Genomic DNA, 14,754 nt, shown 5'->3' on the forward strand with positions numbered 1-14,754 from the left:
TTTTGGTTAGGTATTAAGGAAGATACGAGAGTGACGTAAGGTGGGGACGGAATCTATAGTTCGTTAAATGCTTTGATAATTTTTACGACGTTTGAAATATGACTGTAATATTTTTTATGAGGAGGGGACTGTTAGTAGAGAAGTTACAGGGATAAAGTAAGGCGGTAACAGAAGCTAGAACTTGCATACTGACTCGATTTGATTTACTGCATGTGAAATATGACTGATCAAAATTTCACAAGGATTGGTTAGGTATTAACTAAGATATGACAGAGAACTAAGGTGGGGGACAGGAGCTGGAACTTGGTTACTGACTATATTTGATTTACTTTGTCTGAAATATGACTGCTTAAAATTGGGCTAAAATTTGGGGTATTAGTAGCGAAAATGCCATCTCTGAAAAATTTGGTTCCTAAACTGAACTCTGATGAAAACTGGTCTGAAAATGGTCTCTGAGTATTTTTGGACTCAAACTGGACTATGGTCATTTTTCGATCTCAATTGGACTCTGATAATATTTGAATTTCCTCCATAAGAACTTTTTAAGAACGAAGTTATAAGTAGAACTCTTACATATTTTGGTCATAAAGCGGTCTCTGTCAAATTTGCTTCTCAAAGTAGACTTCGATAGATTTTGGTATCAATGTGGATTCGAACGAATTTTGGTCCTAAAGTGGACTCGGTCCACTTTAGGGCCAAAGGGATTAATTAATCCAAAGGGATTAATTTAGGGATTAATTTCGGTCTTCTAACTGGTTTCTGACTATTTCCGGATTTCTAATGGACTCTGATTAATTTAGGTCTTTTACTGGTCTCTGTCATATTTGGGTCTAAAATAATCTCTGTCACATTTTGGTCTTATATAGAAAATCAGTCTTCAAATGGTCTCTGATGAAAATTGGTCTTCTCAGGTGAACTAGCTGTAAACGGATATAAAAACTAAAAGTCACGGCTAAGATGTCTCTTTTCCTTAACAAAACTTCTATGACAATATTCTCTGAAATTGGTCTCTTTTTTTACAAATTTCGGTCTAACACTCTTAAATACACTTCCGTGATTATATGAACTCTGAAATATTTTCATAAAACTGAACTCTGAAAAATTTTGAATTTCTCCAATAAGAACTCCTAACAAACTTCTAAGATCTCTGAAATTATTTTCTCATAAGAAATCCTTAACTGCAAATGACGGATTTTGAAAACAAACAAAAATTGTCTGTAGATTTTATTCTCGGTAAGAACTGAAAAAATGTGAATTTCCCCATAAGAAATCTTTTAAGACCTTAGCGGCCCCTTTCGCCTGAAACTATCCCAATAAGAAACCTTTGAGACCTTTGCGGCCTCTTTTCCCCCCAAAAAAAAGAGACCGCTAAGTAACACTTTCTACAATGGTTATAAGGGCAAGGGTTACAGAGGCACATAATAGATTCAGAAATTTAACTCCGTAGTTCGTTTAGCTAGACAATTGAGGGTCTTGTGAAGCTGATAACCTATTGTTAATATAGAAATCATCTTTTATTAATACACTACACTACACTAAGTAACAGCCTGGTTAGTTTGAACCATTATCGTAAATAATCTGTTAACACAAAAGCCTGGCTGAGAAAGATAGCTGGTCCCAGCCAGTCACTGGCGAGCTAGGACAGTTCTCGTTCAGTCCTAATAATTCAAGTGGGTAGCAATTATCTGTTGTTAACAAAATATATGCAATTAATTACGTACAATGTACCATTTGTCGAGTTATTTAGGATATAACTGACGACCAAATTGTTGGCCGAGCCATAGGTTACCACAACATAATTTTCAACTCCTCATTATACGCATCACACACAGGTCATTTATTTGATAGTGATTGCCCGCCCATCACTCAATGCATAGCTGGGTATTACCTCTGTTATGGCTCGTTTCCTCTATTGGTCTCGCTCATCCCCTTAGTCGGCATGACCCTCCCTAATAACATTAATTAAGATGAGGGAGGATGAAAACACAAAGGAGGTAGAAACAGCAAATATCACAATAATTCACTTAACTTACCACGAACAATGATAACAGAGCTAAAATGTTGATTAGTTCCAGTGGCTGCGGGACAGAGAGAATGGCATGAACTTATGAATACATAAAGTTAAGTACTTCAAACTGCTACAAGTAATATTAATAACTAACTCAAAAACATTCATATATATTCACTGTTCCATATATTAGATAAATAATCACTACCAGAATATCCAGGAAGGTTCAATTATTTATAACAACAAAGATCAATCTAGTGCAACAAATCTCCCATTAATTCATTACTAAATAAAAATCAGTGTATCAGGAAAATAACTAATTGGACATGAAGAATTCCTGGCTACACAAACAGTATATCCTCTCCACTCGGCTTACCTTCCCTGTTTCTTCAGTTAAATACACTCAAGTACACAAATTACATATATGAAAAAATGCGAAAATATACAATAAATTAACATCTGAATTTCACTACTACAAGATAACATAACATTATCAGCGTAATAGGTAAAGCTTAAATCATTGAAATGCAAATTATTCCACTTGTCTGTTGTATAACAAATAATATATTATCCTACACTGTACACTGTAATATTTTCAACATTATAATAAACAAACAACATAAAAGGTCAAAATTCGAGTTTTACGTAGCCCGGCTTGGCACTTAATGTTTTAATACAGTTATGGACGAGAATTACTTCTCGATCATAACATCATCAACATGCATTACCTCGTTATGATGGTGTTGCGCTTCCCCTTCACTTCCCTCGTCATGCTGTGGCTCACCATCACCTCCCTCGTCATGCAGTAACTCACCATCACCTCTCTCGTCATGCTGTGGCTCACCATCACCTCCCTCATCATGCAGTAGCTCACCATCACCTCTCTCGTCATGCTGTGGCTCACCATCACCTCCCTCGTCATGCAGTAACAACCATCACCTCTCTCGTCATGCTGTGGCTCACCATCACCTCCCTCATCATGCAGTAGCTCACCATCACCTCTCTCGTCATGCTGTGGCTCACCATCACCTCCCTCGTCATGCAGTAACAACCATCACCTCTCTCGTCATGCTGTGGCTCACCATCACCTCCCTCATCATGCAGTAGCTCACCATCACCTCTCTCGTCATGCTGTGGCTCACCATCACCTCCCTCGTCATGCAGTAGCTCACCATCACCTCTCTCGTCATATTGTGGATCACCACCAACTCCCTTGTCACGCTGTGACTCACCATCATCATCCCCGTCATGATGTGGCTCGCTATCACCTTCCTGGTCATATTGTGGATCACAATCAACTCTCTGGTCATGCTGTGGCTCACCACCATCTTCCAGATCATGTTGTGGCTCACCACCAACTTCCTGGTCATGTTGTGGCTCACCACCAACTTCCTGGTCATGCTATGGCTCACCACCAACTCCCTGGTCATGCTGGGGCTCACCACCAACTTCTTGGTCATGTTATGGCTCTCCACCAACTCCCTGGTCATGCTGTGGCTCTCCACCAACTTCCTGGTCATGCTGTGGCTCACCACCAACTTCCTGGTCATGCTATGGCTCTCCATCAACTCCCTGGTCATGTTGTGGCTCACCACCAACTTCCTGGTCATGCTGTGGCTCACCACCAACTTCCTGGTCATACTGTGGCTCACCAACAACTTCCTGGTCATGCTATGGCTCACCACCAACTTCCTGGTCATGCTATGGCTCTCCGCCAACTCCCTGGTCATGCTGTGGCTCATTACCAATTTTCGGGTAATGATGTGGCTCACCATCAACTTCCTAATCATGCTGAGGCTCACCATCAACTTCCTAGCCATGCTGGGGCTCACCATCAACTTCCTAGTCATGCTGTGGCTCACCACCATCTCCCTGGTCATGCTGTGGCTCACCACCAACTCCCTGGTTATGTTGTGGCTCACCACCAACACTCTGGTCATGCTGTGGCTCATCAGCAACTCCCTGGTCATGCTGTGGCTCACCACCAACACCCTGGTTATGTTGTGGCTCACCACCAACACCCTGGTCATGCTGTAGCTCACCACCAACTCCCTGGTCATGCTGTGGCTCACCACCATCTCCCTGGTCATGCTGTGGCTCACCACCATCTCCCTGGTCATGCTGTGGCTCACCACCAACACCCTGGTTATGTTGTGGCTCACCACCAACACCCTGGTCATGCTGTGGCTCACCATCAACTTCCTAGTCATGCTGTGGCTCATCAGCAACTCCCTGGTCATGCTGTGGCTCACCACCATTTCTCTGGTCATGCTGTGGCTCATCAACAACTCCCTGGTCATGCTGAGGCTCAACACCATTTCCCTGGTCATGCTGTGGCGCACCACCAACTTCCTAGTCATGCTGTGGCTCACCACCATCTCCCTGGTCATGCTGTGGCTCACCACCAACTCCCTGGTTATGTTGTGGCTCACCACCAACACTCTGGTCATGCTGTGGCTCATCAGCAACTCCCTGGTCATGCTGTGGCTCACCACCAACACCCTGGTTATGTTGTGGCTCACCACCAACACCCTGGTCATGCTGTAGCTCACCACCAACTCCCTGGTCATGCTGTGGCTCACCACCATCTCCCTGGTCATGCTGTGGCTCACCACCATCTCCCTGGTCATGCTGTGGCTCACCACCAACACCCTGGTTATGTTGTGGCTCACCACCAACACCCTGGTCATGCTGTGGCTCACCATCAACTCCCTGGTCATGCTGTGGCTCACCACCATCTCCCTGGTCATGCTGAGACTCTCCACCAACTTCCTGGTCATGTTGTGGCTTACCACCAACTTCCTGGTAATGCTGAGGCTCACCACCAACTCTCTGGTCATGTTGTGGCTCACCACCAACTTCCTGGTCATGCTGAGACTCTCCACCAACTTCCTGGTCATGCTGTGGCTCACCACCAACTTCCTGGTCATGCTGTGGCTCACCACCAACTTCCTGGTAATGCTGAGGCTCACCACCATCTCCCTGGTCATGTTGTGACTCTCCACCAACTTCCTGGTCATGTTGTGACTCTCCACCAACTTCCTGGTCATGCTGTGGCTCACCACCAACTTCCTGGTCATGCTGTGGCTCACCACCAACTTCCTGGTCATGCTGAGACTCTCCACCAACTTCCTGGTCATGCTGTGGCTCACCACCAACTTCCTGGTCATGCTGTGGCTCACCACCAACTTCCTGGTCATGCTGTGGCTCATTACTAACTTCCTGGTCATGCTGTGACTCACCACCAACACCCTGGTCATGCTGTGGCTCACCAACAACTCCCTGGTCATGCTGTGGCTCACCACCAACACCCTGGTCATGCTGTGGCTCACCACCAACACCCTGGTCATGCTGTGGCTCACCACCAACTTCCTGGTCATGCTGAGGCTCAACACCATTTCCCTGGTCATGCTGTGGCTCACCACCAACTTCCTAGTCATGCTGTGGCTCACCACCATCTCCCTGGTCATGCTGTGGCTCACCACCATTTCCCTGGTCATGCTGTGGCTCATCAGCAACTCCCTGGTTATGTTGTGGCTCACCACCAACACCCTGGTCATGCTGTGGCTCACCACCAACTCCCTGGTCATGCTGTGGCTCACCACCATCTCCCTGGTCATGCTGAGACTCTCCACCAACTTCCTGGTCATGCTGAGACTCTCCACCAACTTCCTGGTCATGCTGTGGCTCACCACCAACTTCCTGGTAATGCTGAGGCTCACCACCAACTTTCTGGTCATGCTGTGGCTCACCACCAATACCCTGGTCATGCTGTGGCTCACCACCAACACCCTGGTCATGCTGTGGCTCACCACCAACTTCCTGGTCATGCTGAGGCTAAACACCATTTCCCTGGTCATGCTGTGGCTCACCACCAACTTCCTAGTCATGCTGTGGCTCACCACCATCTCCCTGGTCATGCTGTGGCTCACCACCATTTCCCTGGTCATGCTGTGGCTCATCAGCAACTCCCTGGTTATGTTGTGGCTCACCACCAACACCCTGGTCATGCTGTGGCTCACCACCAACTCCCTGGTCATGCTGTGGCTCACCACCAACTCCCTGGTCATGCTGTGGCTCACCACCATCTCCCTGGTCATGCTGAAACTCTCCACCAACTTCCTGGTCATGTTGTGACTCTCCACCAACTTCCTAGTCATGTTGTGACTCTCCACCAACTTCCTGGTCATGCTGTGGCTCACCACCAACTTCCTGGTCGTGCTGAGACTCTCCACCAACTTTCTGGTCATGCTGTGGCTCACCACCAACTTCCTGGTCATGCTGTGGCTCACCACCAACTTCCTGGTCGTGCTGAGACTCTCCACCAACTTCCTGGTTATGCTGTGGCTCATTACCAACTTCCTGGTCATGCTGTGGCTCATTACTAACTTCCTGGTCATGCTGTGGCTCACCACCAACTTCCTGGTCATGCTGAGACTCTCCACTAACTTCCTGGTCATGCTGTGGCTCACCATCAACTTCCTGGTCATGCTGAGACTCTCCTCCAACTTCCTGGTCATGCTGTGGCTCATTACTAACTTCCTGGTCATGCTGTGACTCACCACCAACACCCTGGTCATGCTGTGGCTCACCACCAGCACCCTGGTCATGCTGTGCCTCACCACCAACACCCTGGTCATGCTGTGGCTCACCACCAACACCCTGGTCATGCTGTGCCTCACCACCAACACCCTGGTCATGCTGTGGCTCACCACCAACACCCTGGTCATGCTGTGGCTCACCACCAACTTCCTGGTCATGCTGTGACTCACCACCATCTCCCTGGTTATACTGTGGCACACCACCAACTCTCTGGTCATGCTGTGGCTCACCACCAACTCTCTGGTCATGCTGTGGCTCACCACCAACTCCCTGGTCATGCTGTGGCTCACCACCAACTCCCTGGTCATACTGTGACTCACCACCATCTCCCTGGTCATGCTGTGACTCTCCACCAACTTCCTGGTCATGCTGTGGCTCATTGCCAACTTCCTGGTTATGCCTGGTACTATCAGCGAAGCAATGAGATGTTTACTCTATCACTGTTGTTTGTCTTGTGGTAGCGAAGTGTAATTAAATGGGAGTTTAGGACCAGTTAGTTACTGACTACGTGTGGTAGCGATATAGGATGCTTAGGTGACTTATACGTCGGTACATGTTACTTGCCGATAAGTATATATGTGATGTATACATATGAACATATGCGATTTGTATGTCAGTATTTACGTGACTTCCTCATCTGAACATATGGGACTTGTATATCAGTACATAAGTGACATACATCTGTTTATAGATGACTCGTATATCAGTATATAGGTGACCTATAGGTCTATTCACAGGTGACTTGAATATCAGTGCAAAGTTGACTTATATATCTGTAATTTGATGATTAATATATATGCATATATGTTACTCGTATAATAACATATAGGTGACCTGTACATCTGTACATTGTTGATTCTTATATCAGAATATTGGCGACTTATTCATCTGTGCCAAGGTGACTTGGACACCTGTATAGGTTGGCTTATAAATCATTAATTACATAGTTGAAATAAGTAACTAAATAGTTAAGTTGTAAATTATTTCATAAGTGACTTGTAAATCTTCACATATGTGGCGTATATCTACGCTAACTTGCCTTCTACATAAGTACTAAGGGACTTTTAATCTGTTCATATTGGACTTGTATTAATATATAGGTGATGTGTACATATGTTGAAAAGCGACTTGATCCCTTGCACACATTTGACTTGCAAATCTTTGCATAGGTGGCCTGTAGTCCTGCGTGTGCAACTGAGGAGTCAGTGACACCTATCATCGTCACTATATCTCTGGAGGCAAGACGAAGGGAGAAGTTGCTAAACAAAGTTTATCAAACGGTGAAGAGTGTAATAATATCAATGTGTGAGAGGCAGTGATAGACCGGTCAAGCCCCAGGGGAGGGAACAGCCGCCTCTGACAGACTTGGGTTTAGTCGCAAATACTGACCAGTTAATAACCAGAGAGAGGATAGTTTCTTGTTGACTTGGCCTGTGCTGGCTCCTTCTCCCTCGCTCTTCCGTGACTTCCTGCCTGCTGGAAGACATGTTCTTCCAGCAGGTCTTCCAACATATCTCAACACACCAACTTTTACACACTTGGGGATATACTGGACGTTATCCCCGGCGGTAATAACAACATATTTATGTTAAAAAAATATTAAGCAACGCAGATGATGAGTCGCAATAACATTACTGAAGAAATGATGACCAAATCTCACACCAGAATTATCAAGTTGTCATTATCACGACTTGATAATGGTCCAGGAAAGACCGAAAAGTCGTCGCTTCTCCATCTCCTAAGTTGTGGTTTGGTCATCATTAAACAACGAAGTTGGTATCGATCCCAAGCAGACACAACGACAATTTATCTTGCTGTTGAGGAAGTGTGACTGTACAGCCCATCCTCCTGTTTAGGTAGCATTTTTAGAAACAATGAGAATCATCGTACATATATTGAAGTAAAAGACAATTGGAAAGTAGAAATCGGTACTATTAAATTTGGACAAAACGGACAAGTTAGCGTACTGATGTTACAAAGAAAAACCTACCCTAACCTAATCTAACTTTCCTTGGCCTAATACATGCTAATATGGTACATATATGTGCGATACTAGGCCTAGTATAGCACATAAGTGGTTTTTAGTTATTTTTCGGACAATAAAGTGAAAAGTACCAAATTCTACTATATAATTGCCCATTACGTCTATGTATGTAGCATGGTCTACACAGTTATGAAAAGTACTATCGAAACAGGACGAGGTGATGGCTTGTAACACATACTCAGGATGTGCAGTGTGTATATAATTCATGCCTTTGTTTGCCTGAGTAGAGCTCGAGGGTATTGACTCCAGACGCGTGGTGGGCTCCAGTCCGACTGATTGACAGCTGCTGCTTCACCTCCTCTGTCAGGTGATGTGTACAACTGCTGCCTCACCTCCTGGCAGGTGATGTGTACAACAGCTGCCTCACCTCCTGTCAGGTGATGTGTACAACTGCTGCCTCGCCTCCTCTGTCAGGTGATGTGTACAACTGCTGTCTCACCTCCTGTCAGGTGATGTGTACAACTCCTGCCTCACCTCCTGTCAGGTGATGTGTACAACTCCTGCCTCGCCTCCTGTCAGGTGATGTGTACAACTCCTGCCTCACCTCCTGTCAGGTGATGTGTACAACTCCTGCCTCGCCTCCTGTCAGGTGATGTGTACAACTCCTGCCTCACCTCCTGTCAGGTGATGTGTAAAACAGCTGCCTCACCTCCTGTCAGGTGATGTGTACAACTGCTGCCTCGCCTCCTCTGTCAGGTGATGTGTACAACTGCTGTCTCACCTCCTGTCAGGCGATGTGTACAACTCCTGCCTCACCTCCTGTCAGATGATGTGTACAACTCCTGCCTCACCTCCTGTCAGGTGATGTGTATAACTGCTGCCTCACCTCCTGTCAGGTGATGTGTACAACTGCTGCCTCACCTCCTGTCAGGTGATGTGTATAACTGCTGCCTCACCTCCTGTCAGGTGATGTGTACAACTGCTGCCTCACCTCCTGTCAGGTGATGTGTACAACTACTGCCTCACCTCCTGTCAGGTGATGTGTACAACTACTGCCTCACCTCCAGTCAGGTGATGTGTACAACTACTGCCTCACCTCCTGTCAGATGATGTGTACAACTACTGCCTCACCTCCAGTCAGGTGATGTGTACAACTACTGCCTCACCTCCTGTCAGATGATGTGTACAACTACTGCCTCACCTCCTGTCAGATGATGTGTACAACTACTGCCTCACCTCCTGTCAGATGATGTGTACAACTACTGCCTCACCTCCTGTCAGATGATGTGTACAACTACTGCCTCACCTCCTGTCAGATGATGTGTACAACTACTGCCTCACCTCCAGTCAGGTGATGTGTACAACTACTGCCTCACCTCCTGTCAGGTGATGTGTACAACTACTGCCTCACCTCCTGTCAGGTGATGTGTACAACTACTGCCTCACCTCCTGTCAGATGATGTGTACAACTACTGCCTCACCTCCTGTCAGGTGATGTGTACAACTACTGCCTCACCTCCTGTCAGGTGATGTGTACAACTACTGCCTCACCTCCAGTCAGGTGATGTGTACAATTGCTGCCTCGCCTCAGGTCGCAATATCTGGCTGAACATTTAATATTCGCTCCCCTTGCAAATAAAGTTTGAAGTATTGTGGTCAAGCTGCTTCTATGTTCACGGTGTTTGCGAGTATTACACTGTTCCATTTACCCCACCTGTTATACGCCAGTTTTAGCATCCCAAACATCAATGCGCTCTGATCGTCTTGCATATTATTCAATACCACCATTACATTGTGCGCCTGTAAAACATTATTTCTTACACTCACATGTTGCTGAGTAAAATATTATCCCATATACTCACAAGTTTTGATCAAGTACGATATTAACCCCTATATCAACACGTTGTGTCTTCTGACAGTGTTCCACACACCCAGACCAGCTCGTCCTCCAAAGGTTTCCCAACGTCAAGAAACTTTCGTGCTAAAATGTCGCTTTTCCTAACCTACCTGAGAAGCCAAAACAGAAAACGGGAAAATACGTCAATTTCCGGAGCCACTTCCATTTTCTAGTACGACCATTTTTGGCCTTATGTAAAGTATACGTCAAATTGCGACGTTGTATTGGAAGGACGGGCAAGCCAGCTTGCCTGGTAAAGAAGGTTACCACTAAAGACACCTTGCAAGCAGAACGTATTGCAGAAGGAGGAAAGATCGAGGTAACTACAGAAGTATCATACTGTTCCTCGAGCTCAAAGCGGCAGGTAAGAGCCTACGCGAGAACAAGGAGATAGTCGTCAGAACAGGTGACAAATCGCCAATATACGTCATTCTTAAAAAAGACGAATATCTGGCAAAAATGAATCTCATACTCTCTGACCAAACTAAACTCCGAAGGGTAACGAAGGACACTACAGCCGAATTGAACACGAAGGTAAACAGATTGATCGAAACTGTGAACGCCAAGAAATCCGGACTCCACCTGCCAAAGTTTTTGGGGAATACAAACCTGGGTATGCCTATGGAAATGTCAAAACCCACAAGCTTGGAAACCCACTTCGGCCAATTATCAGCCAAATACCCACACCCACATACAGACTGGCTAAGCGACTCAATGGTTTGCTGACACCTTACGTACCTTGTGCTTTCAACTTGAAGTCCCCCAAGGAATTTGTCGACTTACTGCAAGGAGCACAGGCCACGGGGATAAGAGCCTCATTGGATGTAGAGTCACTATTTACCAATGTACCTGTGGACGAAATAATTGGGATGATACCAGACAGAGTGTATCGTGACCCGGCTTGCACTCCTCTTGACATGCCAGAAAGCATACTAAGGAAATTACGCCAAGCCTGCACTAAAGAAGCACCCTTCTTTAGCCCAGATGGGCACATGCATAAGCAAGTAGATGGGGTCGCCATGGGTTCTCCCCTAGGTGTCCTGTTTGCTAACTTCTACATGGGTACCATCGAGCAGAGGGTCTTAGTTGACATGGACTTGAGACCCGCCATATACTGCAGGTATGTTGAAGGCAGTTTTACACAGGTGCCTGATGCCAGTTATCTGCAGCAGCTGAAGGAGGCATTTTGAGCGGAATTCTGTGTTGAGTTTCACTTAAGAGATGGAGAATAATGGGAAGCTGCTCTTTATGGATGTAACAGTCACGGAAAGGAGCGGAGGCTTCCACACTGCAGTCTACACCAAGAAAACAAACATAGGAATGTGCCTCAATGCCAATAGTGACTGCCCAGACAGGTATAAGAGGAGTGTTGTCAATGCTTACGTCAACCATGCTCTCAGCTACAGCTCAGAATTGAAAGAAGTCGACGAACAACTTTGTAGGGTAAGGCAGTTCCTAGTCAACGACGGCTTCTCTAACAGTTTCGTTGAAGACATCATAAAAAGAAAGGTGAAACGCCATGCAACCTCTGAAGAGTCAACCAATCCAACACCTGTACCCCTATTAGACGATTTTACAGGAACATCTTCTCGACAGCTCATAAAACGGAGGAAAGGGTCCTGAAAGATGTTGTTGATAGGAACGTCATCCCTACAGGAAAAAATCAGAAGATACAATTGATAATTTATTATAAAACCAAAAAACGGGCAATCTACTCATGAAAAGCTCCCCAGACACCAAGCAGAACGCTTTGAAGGAAACCAACGTCGTCTATTCCTTTAAATGCCCACATGTGGACTGTAAGCCCCCAAAGAACTCAGTATATAGGCAAGACAACAACGTTTCTTTCCAGGCGAATAACAATGCATAAGCAACAGGGCTTCATTAAGGAACATATAATCACGACCGGACAAAAGCTGATGGTAGCCAAGGCTGTTTCCCCTTTTACTATTCAGTTGCATGTAGGCCTGGGGACCATTCATGCTTGTTCGCATTTGTGTTCCTCACATGTGCCCCAAAGAATGAGGTGATTTGATAAAATACTATGCCCAAGATTACCATCAGAGTGCCGGCGGGCTGATGGGGAAATAGCCTCAGCTACCATCAGCTTTTGTCCAGACGTGAGGGTTGAGTGTATAAGGTGCCCTGTATACCAGTTACATAGTGCTCCTGGCAGTATGGGTTCGAGTCATTCCTTGGGTGTGAGTTTTCAATTGCATGTATGACTGGGGACCATTCAGGCTTGTTCGCATTTGTGTTCCTCACGTGTGCCCCAAAGAACGAGGTGATTTGTTAAAATGCTATGCCCAAGATTACCATCAGAGTGCTGGCTGGATGATGGGGAAATAGCCTCGGCTACCATCAGCAATTGTCCGGTCGTGATGGTCGAGTGGATAAGGTGCCCTTTTCACCAGTTGCATAGTGATCCTGGCAGTATGGGTTCGAGTCACTTTTGGGGTGTGAGTTTTCAGTTGCATGAATACCTGGGGACCATTTAGGTTTGGTCGCATTTGTGTTCCTCACGTGAGCTCCGAAGAATGAGGTGATTTGATAAAATACTATGCCCAAGATTACCATTAGAGTGCCTGCGGGCTGATGGGGTAATTGCCTCGGCTACCATCAGCTTTTGTCCGAGCACTTACTTGCTCGTAAGTGAAACTCAACACAGAATTCCACTCGAATGCCTCCTTGCAACAAAACTTATTGCAGAAGGAGGAAAGATTCGAGGAAACTACAGAAGTACCATACTGTCCCCCGAGCTCAAAGCGGCAGCTAAGAGCCTTCGTGAGAACAAGGAGATAATCGTCAGGAGAGGTGACAAGTCGCCAATATACGTCATTCTTAAGAAAGACGAATATCTGGCGAAAATGAACCTCATACTCTCTGACCAAACTAAATTCCAAAGGGTAATGAAGGACACTACAGCCGAATTGAAAACAAAGGTAAACAGATTGATCGAAACTGTGAACGCCAAGAAATCCGGACTCCACCTGCCAAAGATTATTGGGGAATACAAACCTGGGTATGCATATGGAAATGTCAATACACACACAAGCCTGGAAACCCACTTCGGCCAATCATCAGCCAGATACCCACACCCACATACAGTCGGGCAAAGCGACTCAACGGCTTGCTGAGTCCTTATGTACCTTGTGCTTTCAGCCTGAAGTCTCCAAAGGAATTTGTTGACTTTCTGCGGGGAACACAGGGCCACGGGGATAAAAGCCTCGTTGGACGTAGAATCACTGTTTACCAACGTACTTGGGGATGAAACAATCGGGATGATGGCAGACAGAGTGTATCGTGATCCAGCCTGTACTCCTCTTGACATACCAGAAAACATTCTAAGGAAACTTCTCCAAGCTTGTACTAAAGACGCACCCTTCTTGAGCCCTGATGGGCACATGTATAAGCAAGTAGATGGGTTCGCCATGGGTTCTCCCCTAGGTGTCCTGTTTGCGAACTTCTACATGGGAACCATCGAACAGAAGGTCTTAGTTGGCAGGAACTTGAAGCCCGCCGTATACTGCAGAAATGTTGACGACATTTTTACACAGGAACCTGATGTCAGACTTCTGCGTTAGCTGAAGGAGGCATTCGAGCAGAATTCTGTGTTGAGTTTCACTTACGAGATGGAGAAGAATGGGAAGCTGTCCTTTCTAGATGTAACAGTCACTGAAAGGAGCGGAGTTTTCCACACTGCAGTCTACACTAAGGAAACAAACCTAGGAATATGCCTCAATGCTAACAGTGACTGCCTAGACAGGTTCAAGAGAAGTGTTGTCAATGCTTACATCAACCGTGCTCTCAGCCACAGCTCAGGATGGAAGCAAGTCGATGAAATACTCTGTAGGGTAAGGCAGGTCCTAGTCAACAACGGTTTCTCCAATGGTTTAGTTCAAGACATCATAAAAAGGAAGGTGAAACGCCATGCAACCTTTGAAGAGTCAACTATCACAACACCTATACCCTCTATTAGACTATTTTACAGGAACTTCTTTCCCACAGCTCATAAAACGGAGGAAAGGGTTCTGAAAAATAGTGTTAATAGGAACGTTATCCCTACAGCCAAAAAGCAGAAGATACAATTGACGATTTACTATAAAACCAAAAAAACGGCCACCTTACTCATGAAAAACTCTCCAGACACAAATCAGAATGCCTTAAAAGAGACCAACGTCGCCTATGCCTTCAAATGTCCACCTGGGAACTGAAAGCCCCAAAGAACTCAGCATATAGGCAAGACAACAACATCTCTTTCCA

General features: G+C 45.8%; 3 protein-coding genes across 3 annotated transcripts; all 3 read left to right on the plus strand.

Moving 5' to 3' along the window:
* Positions 1 to 3,259: 3,259 nt before the first annotated feature.
* Positions 3,260 to 4,045, plus strand: LOC138363547 (uncharacterized). The gene has a single exon (XM_069322901.1). The coding sequence runs from the start codon at positions 3,260 to 3,262 to the stop codon at positions 4,043 to 4,045; it is 786 nt and encodes a 261-aa protein (XP_069179002.1).
* A 141-nt stretch (positions 4,046 to 4,186) lies between these two features.
* On the plus strand, positions 4,187 to 4,555 carry LOC138363548 (uncharacterized). Its single transcript, XM_069322902.1, has one exon. The coding sequence runs from the start codon at positions 4,187 to 4,189 to the stop codon at positions 4,553 to 4,555; it is 369 nt and encodes a 122-aa protein (XP_069179003.1).
* Positions 4,556 to 5,266: 711 nt separating this feature from the next.
* Positions 5,267 to 6,145, plus strand: LOC138363549 (NADH-ubiquinone oxidoreductase chain 2-like). Its single transcript, XM_069322903.1, has one exon. The coding sequence runs from the start codon at positions 5,267 to 5,269 to the stop codon at positions 6,143 to 6,145; it is 879 nt and encodes a 292-aa protein (XP_069179004.1).
* Positions 6,146 to 14,754: the final 8,609 nt, after the last annotated feature.

This window comes from Procambarus clarkii, chromosome 11 (genome assembly GCF_040958095.1).
Source record: "Procambarus clarkii isolate CNS0578487 chromosome 11, FALCON_Pclarkii_2.0, whole genome shotgun sequence".
Taxonomy (NCBI): Eukaryota; Metazoa; Arthropoda; class Malacostraca; order Decapoda; family Cambaridae; genus Procambarus; species Procambarus clarkii.

Coding starts and splice junctions, on each gene's coding strand:
- LOC138363547 (XM_069322901.1), top strand. CDS start 3,260: ATGTGGCTCGCTATCACCTTCCTGGTCATATTGTGGATCACAATCAAC.
- LOC138363548 (XM_069322902.1), top strand. CDS start 4,187: ATGCTGTGGCTCACCATCAACTTCCTAGTCATGCTGTGGCTCATCAGC.
- LOC138363549 (XM_069322903.1), top strand. CDS start 5,267: ATGCTGTGGCTCACCAACAACTCCCTGGTCATGCTGTGGCTCACCACC.